The sequence below is a fragment of the Schistocerca gregaria genome, chromosome 7 (genome assembly GCF_023897955.1).
Source record: "Schistocerca gregaria isolate iqSchGreg1 chromosome 7, iqSchGreg1.2, whole genome shotgun sequence".
NCBI classification, from domain to species: domain Eukaryota; kingdom Metazoa; phylum Arthropoda; class Insecta; order Orthoptera; family Acrididae; genus Schistocerca; species Schistocerca gregaria.
The window spans coordinates 300,498,411-300,513,361 of NC_064926.1; the positions used below are offsets into that span (position 1 = coordinate 300,498,411).

Below are 14,951 nucleotides of genomic sequence, written 5' to 3' on the forward strand. Positions count from 1 at the left end.
GAACAGAGTTCGTGAACCTCTTCGTTACGCAGTTTTTGCCACTCTCTGCTAATGTCATCCCTTTTTGCTCCGAAAATTTTCCTCAAAATTTTGTTTTCAAATATTCGAAACGACTTCCCATTTTGCACAGTGAGAGACCAAGTCTCATACCCATGCAGCATAACTGATAGAATAATAGTTTTGTATATTCTAATCTTTAAATTCCTAGACAATATACGTGATGAAAATAATCTATTAAGTGAGAAGTAGATGCATTTCCCGCCCGTAATCTCTTCTGTTCGGATTCAGTCTCATTTCTCGAAGTGATGTCCACGCCTAGATAATTAAATGTGTTCACTTTTTCAAACTGTATGTCTCCAACTCTTAACATTTCCTGGTCTTCTGTTGTTGGTATTCTAGTAGTAACAAGGTATTTAGTTTTGTCTTCACTCATCCGTAGACCTACATCTTCACTACCCTTGATTAACGCATTCGCATTTGTTGTTGCCGATTCTTTCCTATCGTTAATGATGTTTAGATCATCTGCATACCCAAATATCTTAATATTTCCATTCAACTCCACACCCTCTGAATTATCTGCTGCCATTCGACAATATATTCTAGGGCTAAATTAAAAAGTAGCGGAGACAGGGCATCTCCCTGCTTAAGTCCGTTCATTATTACAAATTCTTCTGATTCCAATTTCCCCACGCGTACTCTACCTTTTGTGTTTTTCAAACTCGCTTCTATAAGTCTAACATACTTCTTCGGTACTCCAAGTTCCAAAAGAATTCTGTACAGTTTTGATTGCAATACTGAATCATCTGATTTTGTAAAATCTATGAAAAGATTATGAACTGGTTTATTGTATTCTCATTTTTTTTCCAAAATTTGACGCAGGGTGAATATTTGGTCTATAGTTGATCTGTTGCTCCGAAAGCGAGCTTGGTAATCCCCTACAATTTCATCTGCGCATGGTGTAAGCCTGCTTAGCAGAATATTCGAGAAAATTTTGGAACATACTGGTAATAGCGATATCCCTCTCAATCCATTTTGTAGCCCTTCTTAAAAATTGGGATCAGAATCGAGTCTTGCAACTCTTCAGGAATCATCTCTGAGTTATATACTTTAGTTATCACTTTGTGAACTACTTCCAGCAATTTCTGTCCCCCATTTTTAACTAATTCTGCAGTTATGCAATCTGATCCTGATGCTTTATGGTTTTTCAATTTGTTGACTGATCTCTTAGCTGGCCGGGATGACCTAGCGGATCTAGGCGCTACAGTGTGGAACCGCGCGAGCGGTACATTCGCAAGTTCGAATCCTGCCTCGGGCATGGATGTGTGTGATGTCCTTAGGTTAGTTTGGTTTAAGTAGTTGTAAGTTCTAGAGGACTGATGACCCCAAATGTTAAGTCCCATAGGGCTCAGAGCCATTTTAATTTTTGATTGCATCTCTTACTTCCTTTAACGTTGGCTCAGGTGTCTGGGGTTCTGCTGTATGTATTTCGTACGGCTGCTCATTTCCTGCTTCCTGGTGTACATTTAATAGATGCTCAAAATACGCCCTCCATTTACTTAATATAGCACTGGGGTCTGTCAGTATTCTCCCGGCCCTCGAAGTGCATTTGTCCTTGCCTTGAACCCCTTCGTATACCAATTTATGTCTAGGTAAAGTTCCCTAATGTTTTTTGTTTTCCTGTTTGTTTCCATTTTTTTTAATTTGGTTGTTCAAATATTCCCTCCTCTTTGCCCGTAGCCTAAGACCAACTTCTTTTGTCCTTCCAGAATGAGATTTTCACTCTGCAGCGGTGTGTGCGCTGATATGAAACTTCCTGGCAGATAAAAACTGTGTGCCGGACCGGGACTCGAACTCGGGACCTCTGCCTATCGCGGGCAAGTGCTCTACCAACTGAGCTACCCAAGCACGACTCACGCCTCGTCCACACAGCTTTACTTCTGCCATTAGCTCGTCTCCTACCTTCCTAGAGTGGTAGAGCACTTGCCTGCGAAAGGCAAAGGTCCCGAGTTCGAGTCTCGGTCCGGCACGCAGTTTTAATCTGCCAGGAAGTTTCTTTTCTCATGTTCAAGAACTCCTCTCATTTTCTCTCTGCCATTCTATCCTAATCTAATCGCACTTTCCTCCTTTCCTTTTCTCCTTACTTCTACCCAGATTCGCGTTCTCAGATTGTTGTGTGGAGTATCCTGTAAGTCCTGTTACATTTTTGCACGGTCTTACGGAAACACCCCGCATTGCCAGTGTAGCTACGCTACCTTGCCGCATCTGACCCTGTCCTCGCGCCCGTGCGGGCGGCTGCGCAGGTGCAGTACTCGCTGGTGGGCGGCGCGGGCGACGGGGACGAGGCGTTCAGCGTGGACCGGCTGTCCGGCGCGGTGCGGACGGCGGCGCCGCTGGACTTCGAGGAGCGCCAGGTGCACACGCTGGTGGTGCGCGCGCGCGACCGCGGCGCGCCGCCGCTCTCCTCCTCCACCACGGTCGTCGTCGAGGTGGTCGACGTCAACGAGAACGTGCACGCGCCGCAGTTCGGGGAGTTCGTGTGGGCCGCAGCCGTGCTGGAGAACCAGCCGGCCGGCACGCTGGTGACCGCGGTGCGCGCGACGGACGCCGACCCGCGCGGCGACGACTCCAGGGTCTCCTACTCCATCCGCGGCGGAGACGGCGTCGGGCTCTTCACCGTCGACGACGAAGGTACGCCGCTATCTGCTAACAGCCGCTGCTGCAGCGCGCATAGGTGTCGATTCACGTATCAGCCTGACACCAAAACAAATACTCTTCCCTAATGTCTTTTTTCCCTAGAAGGATTACTAAAACGCTCTTCAGTCGTTACAGGGCGTATTACGCTCTTCAGTTGTAGGCAACTGCTGTCCACCAGTGTAGTAGTGCATTGTCTCTGTTTACTAACGGAGCGATACACCTGGAGTGAGTGCGCTGATATGGTTGCTGCGTACTACGTAGCTCACCACTACGGACGAGCTGCACAGCGGGTTTTTCAACAACAATATCCTAATCGCCGTATCCCGCTTCATACGACCTTTGCTGCTGTTTATTAACGTCTGCGTGAGACCGGGTCATTTAACAGATAACCTGGACAGCGACGCCGTCACACTGTAAGAACGCTGCAATTTGCCATTTCACTTAAAGCGTGTCCACAACCTGGAACCAATGTGAAATGCATTTCCGTCCTCTGTGTTGTTCCTCGGTGAAGCAACGTTCGGGCATGATGGAGCCATCAACATGCACATTTCGCATGTTTGGAGTGAGGATAACCCACATGCCACAGTTATTAGCGCTCATCAAGTGCGATTCTTCGTTCGTTAATGTGTGGGTCGGTGTTGTTGGGGACTGTTTAACTGCGCCGTATCTGCTACCTAAGCCATTAAATGGCAGGCGCTATTACAATTTTCTCACCAGAGCATTGCCAGAATTCCTGGAAGACGTCCCGCTCCCTACAAGACATCGCATGTGGATCCAACATGACGGGGTGCCGGCACATTTCAGTCATCGTGTGCGGCGATTCCTCGACCGACGGTTCCCAGAAACGTGGACTGGCAGAGGTGGTCCTGTACCATGGCCTGCTCGATCCCCAGATATGTCCCCTCAGGACTTTTTTGTGTGGGGAGAGATGCGCGACATTGTTTGCGCAACTCCTGTTGCATCAGCAGAGGATCTGGTTTCCCGGATAGCAGCAGCAGCAGGAACAATTCAGGATACTCCTGGGGTTTGTGCCCGTGTCAGACAGAAGATGATCCGACGGTGTAACCTTTGTTTACGTGTCAATGGAGGCATTTTTGAAAATGTACTGTAATTGAAATTGGGTTGCGTTAATATGTTGTCTCTTGGTCATTAAAAAATGGAGAAGTGTTCGTTGGTTTAATTAATTTGCAGCCAGAGAAATCTTCCTCTACCGGTTTAAATACTCCTCATAGGAAAGAATGACATAAGGGAAAAATATTTGTTTTGATGTCCCCTACAACCTTCCAGAGTTTGTCGGTTTAAATACTTTTCACCCTGTATACCGAGGTGACTAAAATCGTGGGATAGCGATATGCACATATATAGATCTACATCTACATCTACGTGGATACTCTGTAATTCACATTTAAGTGTCTGGCAGAGGGTACATCGAACCACCTTCACAATTCTCTATTATTCCAATCTCGTATAGTGCGCAGAAAGAATGAACACCTATATCTTGCCGTACGAGCTCTGATTTCCCTTACTTTATCGTGGTGATCGTTCCGCCATATGTAGTTCGGTGTCAACAATTTTGTTCGCATTCGGAGGAGAAAGTTGGCTATTGGAATTTCGTGAGAAGATTCCGTCGCAACGAAAAACGCCTCTCTTTTAATGATTTCCAGCCCAAATCCTGTATCATTTCTGTGACACTCTCTCACATATTTCGCGATAATACAAAACGTGCTGCCTTTCTTTGAACTTTTTCGATGAACTCCGTCAGTCCCATCTGGTAAGGATTACACTCCGCGCAGCAGTATTCTGAAAGAGGACGGACAAGCGTATTGTAGGCAGTCTCCTTAGTGTGTTTGATACATTTTCTAAGTGTCCTGCCAGTAAAACGCAGTCTTTGGTTAGCCTTCCCCACAACATCTTCTATGCGTTCCTTCCAAATTCAGTTGTTCGTAATTGCAATACCTAGGTATTTAGTTGAATTTACGGCTTTTAGATTAGACTGATTTATCGTGTAACCGAAGTTTAACGAATTGCTTTTAGCACTCATGTGGATGAGCTCACACTTTCCGTTATTTAGGGTCAACTGCCACTTTTCGCACCATTCAGATATCTTTTCTAAATCGTTTTGCAGTTTGTTTTGAGTTTCTGATGACTTTCTTAGTCGATAAACGACAGGGTCATCTGCAAATAACCAAACATGTCTATTCAGATTGTCTCCCAGATAGTTTATTTGAATAACGAACAGCAAAAGGCCTGTGACATCGATCTGAAATCCCTTGTCAATAGCACTCAACAATTCATCTGAGTAAAGAGCTAGTTATGTTTCACAGGAACGATGTTAATGATGTGAACACAGGTGCATCATAGTAGGACCCAGCCGCGCTATTCGTGACGTACTCGGCTGGACCGGGAATTAAATTCTTCTGTTTGGCGCTAAATTCACTGAAAGGCGGAGTTTTTGTGTCACTGCGGAGAAATCTGGAACAGTGTTGGTGACTGGCGTCCATCTGTTGTCAAACACGACTGCACAAGGTTCCTGGAGCCTGATAGACATTCCAGGCCATCGGCACGTGAAGGTGTGACGGCACACAGCGAGAGATGCTTCTGTCACCAGGACAGCTGCTGGCGCTCCAGATATGGCACTTGCACTGGCTTTGGCTTAGCATATTACAGTATGAATAAATCAATACTGAATTGCTGACGAATCGGGCAGTGACGTAGAAATCACTCTTGCGGTTCGCCGGTCAACGTTCCGTGGCACGTTCACAAAATCGAACGAACTCGCTCTTATGCACTGTGAACCAGAACTCAGTCAATAAACTTTCAGAGATTGTAGTATGGACCAAAAAAAGGAAAAATGTTTAGTAGGTATGGACTCTAAAACGCATACTTTAATAGCTATATAGACTTCTTCTTCTTCGCTGCTGGGAAACACATCTGTTCTCTCTCTCTGTGTGTGTGTGTGTGTGTGTGTGTGTGTGTGGTGTGTGTGCGTTGTCTATTGTCTACGAAGGCCATGTTGGCCTAAAACGCACCTTCTGATAGTGTTTCTGTTGTGCCTATCTGCGACTCAGCATCTCCGCTAAATGATTAGTAGCAAATATCCGGGGACTGATTACCTCAGAAGTTAAGTTCCATAGTGCTCAGAGCCATTTGAACCATTTAGCAAATGTCCTTTTCATAATATTGTTATTTTTCCCGAATACATATTCACTACTTGTTCTTCCTTGGCTTTCTTGTGAAATGTGCTAGATGTTGCTGGCTACTCCTGTTTACAGTCCTGTTGTGTCATATTCTAAGTACATTAAGGATAATGCATTGGGGATTTATGTGATGGGTAACTGCACTTAAATCTTAAAAACTGAAGTGACTTAAACATAAGAGAAAGAAACACTGGCTAGGGGGAGACCCCTGGTCACATCTGCTCGTTAACACGACCGTCGCACTCAAAGTGAGTGGTAGTAAGTGCTGCAAAAGTCTCGCTATTTGTGGCTCGAAAATTTGCTCCAGGAAGGACAAGGAATCTTTCAGGGGCACTAGAATGAATAATAACATCAAAGCTCAAAAGCAGCTCATCTTATTCGACTAGAATGTTCTTCATTAACTTCAAAATTCAAAAAACGACTGATTTATAATGCCAAATAAATGTTATTTTGATTATGGCATGTCCTTTACGCATATCAGACACTTTTTGAGAATTCAGATTGTACCATAAAATGGCTATAAAGCCGAAATAATGATTGTGTGAAATAAATGAATACAAATGTCGGAAATACGAATGTTTGACATGGCTGCGGCTCGCCAAGAAGGAAAACCCATAAACTCTTATGAGTCTTTCACGTAGAGGACGCAGTGCCCTAGCAAAGAGTTCAGTAATTCTGCTAGATATTTGGCCAATCCATACGTCGATGAGCTGATGGTATTTACTATCTGGTGGTGTTACTATCGGAAGTAGGGGCATTCCTCCTTTTCGACTTTCGACGGCCCGTGCAGGAGAGGAGTTGTTTACCAGTTCCGATGGAACGTCAGAATTCTCCTTCGTCGAGGCTGTTGTCACAGCCTTTGTGAGTTCCTTGTACCCTGAATCCTGCTGCCCCGGAGATTTCCTGATGATATTCGATGGCGCACAATAAAACCGTCGAATTCCACTTGTCAGCCGACAGCACGATAGTGTCTTTATCTTCACACGTCGTGCAAAGCGTTCTGCGTTATTCGGCTGTGATGTCCGTTTTCGGCGTTTCTGACACGCTGACAATCCCTTGCGTTTCTTGCCTTATCTCTTCCGCTGGCTCTGCGGGAAGATCGTGAATTGCCTGTTGCTCACCGCTAACGACCTCTTTTCTTGGAACGGTTCTCGTAGTCGGTGCGAAATTAAGGCCTCTGGACAGCAGTGGCGCCGTTGCTGCTTCTATTGCCTTGGCTGTAAGGTTTACTGTGGTCCTGGCGACAGGAAGACCTACGTTATGCGTCCGCGCCCCTGCCAAATCTCCAAAGAAAGATTGTGTTTACCTCGCTGAAATTAGCTCTAAAATTGCAAGAACCCGCTATATGGTCGGAAATTACGAACATTCGGGACACTCTTAAGTGCTTGGTGTATTCATTTAATTACCACCTTCAAAAAATAAAGTTTTGTACTTTTTTATTTTATTTCATTTTTTGTTGTTGTTTTTTTTTTTTTTTGTTTTTTTTTTTTTGTTTGAATGCAATGTCTGCAGCCTTGGCCATGGAGTAGAAATATCTCTGGAGTGAGCATTGCGTCCTGCGCATGTTGTCAACATTAAACTGGAATTGTCACGTGATCTAGGGACGACGTCGATTGTTTAACGCCAATTCGCATCCGCCATAAGGTGACGTCACGTCTCGTCACACAACACCAAAACGTTCTACAATACCTTTCGAATGGAGGCATTCGCACAGGTCGCCAATGGAACGTCACGTCATTTCAAGGTACATCAAGGTTTCTCGGGAAGAAAATTTTGACGGTACCAGTCTGTTAACATCTTAAGTTAACCTATTTTCGCTGCGCTCATTCTCCTTATAATAGTGCATTTTGTACTGTTGTATCTTCATAATCTTTATTTTATAAAAGCGCTTTGTTTTCGTGACAAATTGGAGATGTTCCATGACGACTGGGATATTTTTTCGACTTTTTTACACAACCGAGGTCGTATATCTGAAGGCGAAAAGTTATTTAGGTTTTACGATAACACACAGGCGCTGACGCCCACAATCTGTATGTATAAAAACATAAGTACACGAAGCAAATTCCACCACATGAATTTTTTAAGCAAAAGTGTCAGCTTAATGAAGGAGTCAAATACAGTTGTTTATGACGTTGTTTGAAGGTTTCTTTGATGTGTATGCATGTACATATTTTCCCTAGCAAATAATTGTCGATGGATGGAAACATTGTCTCACTTCTCAGTAATTTACCAAACATAATTGACCAAGAACATAGGTTATGAAGTTTGCTTCGGCCATCGACAAATTTTGTTGTTGTTAGCTCCTCAGTTCTGATACTATAGTCTAACATTTTATGCATATTAAGGATGGTGACTCAAAACCCAAATTTCGCTGTTCAGTACTGTGTTAAGTGACTTGACGAGATGTGACATGAAAGACATTGTAAATACATGCTGACTTGAAGCTTCTTTGACGTCATGCTTGTTCATTTTGCTCTTCAAAGCTAAGAGCCCAATTTATTTCAAATATCAGACGTAAACTGCTATGGTGTCTGCAAAACGTCTATAATAAATCCACAGTACTTACGAAGGGAATCTGTCTTTACTAGCGATATGACAACATTCAAAATTTATAGGATAAATGTCGGACAAATCTACGGCGTCCCGAGATCACGTGACCATTTACTCTACCAACGGGCTTCGCCTTAGTGCTTCGGCACCTGTATCGGCATATTACGGCACTGTGACGAGGGGCTTTCAGAGTGCATGCATGCTCGAAGGAGGAAGCATTGCGGCCACTATAGCCATCATGAAATATATGAAATGTATTCGTTGTTGTTTAAGAGAATGATGACAATGAAAATTTCTGTCGGATCAGGACTTGAACCCGGATTTCCCGCTTTACGCGAGCGTCGCCTTAACCGCTCCGACTACCCGTGAGTCGTGCACTGATGACACAAATGTCGGTAGAGCGAGAAGTGTTTTGTTACAAGTGTCTAACCTCAATGTGGATATCTTTCTTTTTGAGAAAGAGTTGTAAGTAGAAAAAGGTTGTTAGAAATAAACAGTAACAATTGTCTCATTGACTCATTAGTTCTTGGTCCATTAAAAGTCTAAAAAACCAAATGTCATTTATATTTCATCATTTAAATAATTAATGTGCTGAAAGAAAATTGTTTTCAGCTTAAGTATTATGGTGGCGGCCGGGGTAGGATGTAGGGAGTGGGATGGAAGTACTAGATAACACCTGATTGTACCCAGGGTAACGGTTTCAGACACGTTGGGAGTCACTGAATTATACCATTAACAGATTCACCCAGGCATGAAATGGGATGAAACCGTAATTGCTGTCAGCAGTACCCTCCTAGCCTCTGATATATAAATTAAGGCGATTTACTGAATATAGATGGAGACGTAGAATTGTTTTTAATTCTTCTGGAATTTGATTCTTCACATTTAAAGTACAGTATATTATGCTATAATCATCACCGCGTGGATATTTCAGAATGTATGGAACTGTAACAGTTTTTCTTTTTAATATTTATATATTTCTTATTTAACGAAAATCGCCCATAAAGCGTCGAGGAGGAGGAGGAGGGGGGGGGGGGGGGGGAAGAGAGGAGGGAGGGTGAGTGCACCATAGTTCCTCAATGTCGCGCAGCGAAAAGCAGAAGGTAATGCTTATCCACATAATGCACACGACTGTGAATTCTGAGACTCGTGATAGGTGAGGGAGGGAGGTTTATATATAATAACGTAGTCCAACACACACTTTTTACCAGATTCTAGCTAGAAATGTTAGAGTAACATACTCGTACGTTAAGAGTCTGTGTTAAGTTCAATAAAATGCTTGGAGTGTGTACTTACCTTGTTGATTTCGACTTTCTTCCATCAGTTCAGTGTTAATTGGGATGCCTAATACACATATCAAAAAAAGTTTTGCATCACCTCGGTTTCGAGAGTTCCGGAACCTGTACAGAAATTTGAAGTTCAAAATGTTTCAAATGGCTCTGAGCACGATGGGACTTAACTTCTGAGGTCATCAGTCCAATATAACTTAGAACTACTTAGACCTAACTAACCTAAGGACATTGCACACTTCCATGCCCGAGGCAGGATTCAACTCTGCGACCGAAGCGGTCGCGCGGTTCCAGACTGTAGTCACTAAAACCCGTCGGCCACCCCGGCCGGCAGAAATTTGGAGTAGAGGTGAACATAAATATCGTTTCCGCCCTATTTATTGCTCATGGAAACCACACACTGCATGTTGTACCACCATACAGCGAGACCTTCAGAGGCGGTGGTCCAGACTGCTGTACACACGGATACCTCTAATACCCAGTAGTACGTCGCATTGCATTGATGCATGCCTGTATCCGTCGTGGCATACTATCAACAAATTCATCAAGGCACTATTGGTCCAGATTGTTCCACTCCTCAACGACGATTCGGCGTAGATCCCTCAGAGTGGTTGGTGGGTCACGTCTTCTATAAATAGCACTTTTCAGTCTATCCCAGGCATGTTCGATAGGGTTCATGTCTGGAGAACGTGCTAGCCATTCTAGTCGAACGATGTTGTTATCCCGAAGGAAGTAATTCACAAGACATGCACGATGTGCGCGCGAGTTGTCGTCAATGAAGACGAATGCGTCGCCAATACGCTATCGGTCGGAGGATGACATTCACGTTTCGTACAGCCGTTACGGCGCCTTCCATGACCACTAGTGGCGTACGTCGACCCCACACAATGCCACTCCAAAACAGCAGGGAACCTCCATCATGCTGCACTCGCTGCACAGTGTGTCTAAGGCGTTCAGCCTGACCGGGTTGCCCCCAAACACGTTTTCGACGATTGACTGGTTGAAGGCATATGCGACACTCATCGGTGTACAGAACGTGGTGCCAATCCTGAGCGTTCCATATGGCATGTTGTTGGGCCCATCTGTACCGCGCTGCATGGTGTCGTGGTTGCAAAGATGGACCTCGCGATGGACGTCGGGAGTAAAGTTGCGCATCATGCAGCCTATCGCTCACAGTTTGAGTCGTAACACGACTCCCTGTAGCTGCACGAAAAGCATTATTCAACATGGTGGCGTTGCTGTCAGTGTACCTAGGAGCCATAATCCGAAGGTAGCAGTCATCCACTGCAGTAGTAGCCCTTGGGCGGCTTGAGCTAGCATGTCATCGACAGTTCCTACCCCTCTGCATCTCCTCCATGTCAGAACAACATCGCTTTGGTTCACTCAGAGGCGCTTGCACACTTTCCTTGTTGAACGCCCTTCCTGGTGCCAAGTAACAATGCGGTCGCATCGAACCGCGATATTGACCGTCTAGGCATGGTTGAACTACAAACAACACGAGCCGTTACCTCCTTCCTGGTGGAATGACTGGATCTGGTCGGCTGTCGGACCCCCTCCGTCAAATAGGCGCTGCTCATCCATGGTTGTTTACATGTTTGGGTCAGTTAAAGGGGCTGTGTCTGTGAGAAAATGTGAACAGTCAACGTGTATCTTCAGAAGTTCTGGGAGCCGGGGTGATACAAAACTTATTTTGATGCGTGTATTAATTGCTTTCCTGCAGAAATCCCAGGAGTCACTGTAAAAAACCGATGATAATAATTTGCACCAACACATAGTTTGCATATTGTGTTTATGTTTATATTTTTCCAGAACATACGTGAAATACACAACTCAAAGCTAATTGACTTAACAGATTATGTAATCGAACTAACAGGAAACACCCTGCTGCCACTCTACTGCCAGCTTCAAGCTTTCAGGCTAGCTGCTTTTATAGTTTCTTAACTAAACAAGTTCTGTGAAAGTATTGTTCAACAAAGTCACATTATTTGAGTTACTATTAAAATCGGTTGTTTCGTAAGAAGCTGTAGTTACAATTTCGAAGATGATAAATGATTATAACATAAGGTGATTTCTAGAATTTCTTTTCAAATTTGTTATCGCAATTCTGCTTGAGAAATGAGACTATTAATACTTTATAAAAAGTAATTAATATCTCGTTAATTACAACAGGAATTTTGACGCCAATATATTTTGTAGTACTTTACACAATGTGAAAATAGATTTTGAGGTTCAAATTTTGCTTACCAATCTCTTTTTCACTAAATGATCGAAATAATAGTTTGTCTACGACATAAAGTTCTAGAACTCGTAATTTCAGAATTAACACAATGAATTTGATTGGGGATTTGTATAAACATAATCTCTTGACAGGGGACGTAACTTCCATTGGATACGTTAACCAGAAATATACCCAATACATTAATTTTCTTGTTTTATGAATTTATCGAATTTTCACAATTAATTTCCCATTTAATGACTGAACTGATTTGCACGGTAACATTAGTACGTGATTGTTATCTGATAGTTATAAATAATAGAAATTAAATAATATAAGTAATATAAATTAAATAATTAGTTTTTCTGCAAATTTCGAAAAATTGATGATTGCAATAAGACATTTTCCCATTAATTTTATTTAAATGAGCTGTAGTCAAGTAAATGAGTGTGTTGCACTTTATACCTGACTGTCTGGTTGGTACTCTGTCAGTAGGATCTCTTCCGATCCCTTTCTTTCTGTATATCTCGTGCACAGTGCTGCCTGATACAGTACCGAGCACCAAAGTTGTATTTCAATGTTTGCTATACTGTGAAATTTGTATCGTATGATACGTAAAGGCGTGATACGGAATACTTCATGTAATGGCTCCAGTAGTTCCAGTAGTATATCCTATCACAGTCACCAAAGATATGTTTCCGCATTTACTGCACGCACGTCGGATATACACGAATGACACACTGATTCCTTGCCTAAATGTCGGTGCTTATATACTCACATCGGAATCGCAGTGCAGCAACGCCCTCAAACGGAAGCTTTCTGATCGCCCCCTATACGGGAGATTGTAACACATTTGAGGTCTTCTCACTGCGCACCACTTTACAGCAAATGCTGTCAAATTCGGCGAAAGGTCAAACTGTCGGGGAGGGGATGAAAACAAGCAGAAAGAAACGGTGAAGACTTTTTATCGCTGCTGCTAGCGCTCCTTATTGATGTAATTTCGCTAATGAGATTGCAGCTGGGAACTAGATTTTCCGAGGCTGCTCACTGCTGATGGGCTTATCTGCGCAATAAATCACAGATGGCCTCCTCTTCCGCGCGGTTCGGAATTAGCGCCGACGAGGAGTCGCGGCCGCGCGCCGTTATCTCGTTTGATTCATTTGCGTTGCGGGCCTCCGCCGCGACCGTCAGCGGGGGCGGCCGTGTTTATTCGCGCAGCGGTCGCCACGGCTTACAAAACCGGTCACGTTCCATTACGCTGATTGAAAACTTTATAACTCTGCCTACTGCGGGGCAGCGCCGCAAAGCTTCGTTAAGCGTCCCCGAGTGGTCGCTCGGTCTGAGGTGGCTTCCGGCCCGCGGCCGCGTTAGCAATGTAAATGGCCAACCCTTCCCTTCCCTTCCCTTCCCTTCCCGCCCCATTGCTTCCCTTCCAACCCCTTCCTGGAAGGCTCCACCGCCCCGGTAACACACCAGATTCTGCGCGCGGAACACGCGAACAACCTGCCGTTGTGTTTCTGTTGCGATACACAGGCTTCATCTCACTTGCTCCTACATTCTTGACGATGGCGGGGACCTTTAATCCACAGTAGCTAGAGAGCGCTGTTAAGTACATTCAATTATCCATTGTCCCGATGTTCCCAGTGTTATCCACTACAGTTGCAAAAGCAATATCGAAATTAAGCACTGCCGAGCCACCAAAGGATCACTAACAAGGGGAACTTGCCATCGAACACCCATCAGATTTGCAGGCCGCTGGTGGCCGAGCAATTCTAGGCGCTTCAGTCTGGAACCGCACGACCGCTACGGTGTGTGTGATGCCCTTAGGTTAGTTAGGTTTAAGTAGTTCTAAGTTCTAGGGGACTGGTGACCTGAGATGTTAAGTCCCATAGTGCTCAGAGCCATTTGAACCCCATCAGATTTAGTGGTAAAATCGACCAGTGGACAGCCGTCAAAAAGTGATCTCAGACCAAGCAAGAAAACAGGAATAAGGTGTGCTGTACTCTGAAAATGAAGCAAAATAGAAATAGTGAACCGTGCAATCTCAAGATGTGCAGAATATGTGTAGAATATTGCTGCGCGGTGTGGGATCCTTACCAGGTGGGATTGACGGAGGACATCGAAAGGGTGCAAAACAGGGCAGCTCGTTTTGTATTATCGCGTTATAGGGGAGAGAGTGTGGCAGATATGATACACGAGTTGGGATGGAAGTCATTACAGCATAGACGTTTTTCGTCGCGGCGAGACCTTTTTACGATATTTCAGTCACCAACTTTCTCTTCCGAATGCGAAAATATTTTGTTGAGCCCAACCTACATAGGTAGGAATGATCATCAAAATAAAATAAGAGAAATCAGAGCTCGAACAGAAAGGTTTAGGTGTTGGTTTTTCCCGCTCGCTGTTCGGGAGTGGAATAGTAGAGATATAGTATGATAGTGGTTCGATGAACCCTCTGCCAAGCACTTAAATGTGAATTGCAGAGTAGTCATGTAGATGTAGATGTAGATCGAGCGAATTGAAGGAATGACGACGTCGCGGTTGTGTGGTCACGGCGTTGGATTGCAAAACGGCAGATCTGTGTTCGAATCTCCCTCGTGCCCCTTTTTTTCTTCGGGTAATTATGTACTTTCCGTCCAATTACTGACGTGTCAGTTCTGTATCTGTAGTCTTGGCAGTAGTACGTTGGTTATAGAATGTGAGTCATGATGTAAGAATATATTAACGCCGCAAGTAAGTATGATTAATAATGAGAGCAGGCGCAACTCGGCTTGGACCTCCCACAGAAATAAAAGCAGAAAAAAAACTTACGTGAACTACGTTACAACAAAAGAATTCAAATCAGAACTTCCAAAACGGAACGCAAGACTCTTAACATGTGGTACTTGTGAGGAAGAAATAGGAGGTACGTAGGTCTGGAGGTCCCTTCCTTACACCTCGTTGTTGCGAACGATCATTACACCACAACACAGACTCAAATTTGCATACAAGGAACAGACAGGTTAATGA

At 44.2% G+C, this 14,951-nt stretch overlaps 1 protein-coding gene across 5 annotated transcripts in view; it reads left to right on the top strand.

Annotated features, from left to right (window-relative positions):
* The window catches only part of LOC126282042 (fat-like cadherin-related tumor suppressor homolog), a 1,587,586-nt gene that overhangs the window by 781,299 nt on the left and 791,336 nt on the right, over positions 1-14,951 (top strand). For all 5 annotated transcript variants that reach the window (XM_049981457.1, XM_049981458.1, XM_049981459.1 and 2 more), the window contains one exon: positions 2,301-2,688. In XM_049981457.1, coding sequence (XP_049837414.1) covers positions 2,301-2,688 — 388 coding nt within the window. The remainder of the gene's footprint in view (positions 1-2,300; positions 2,689-14,951) is intronic.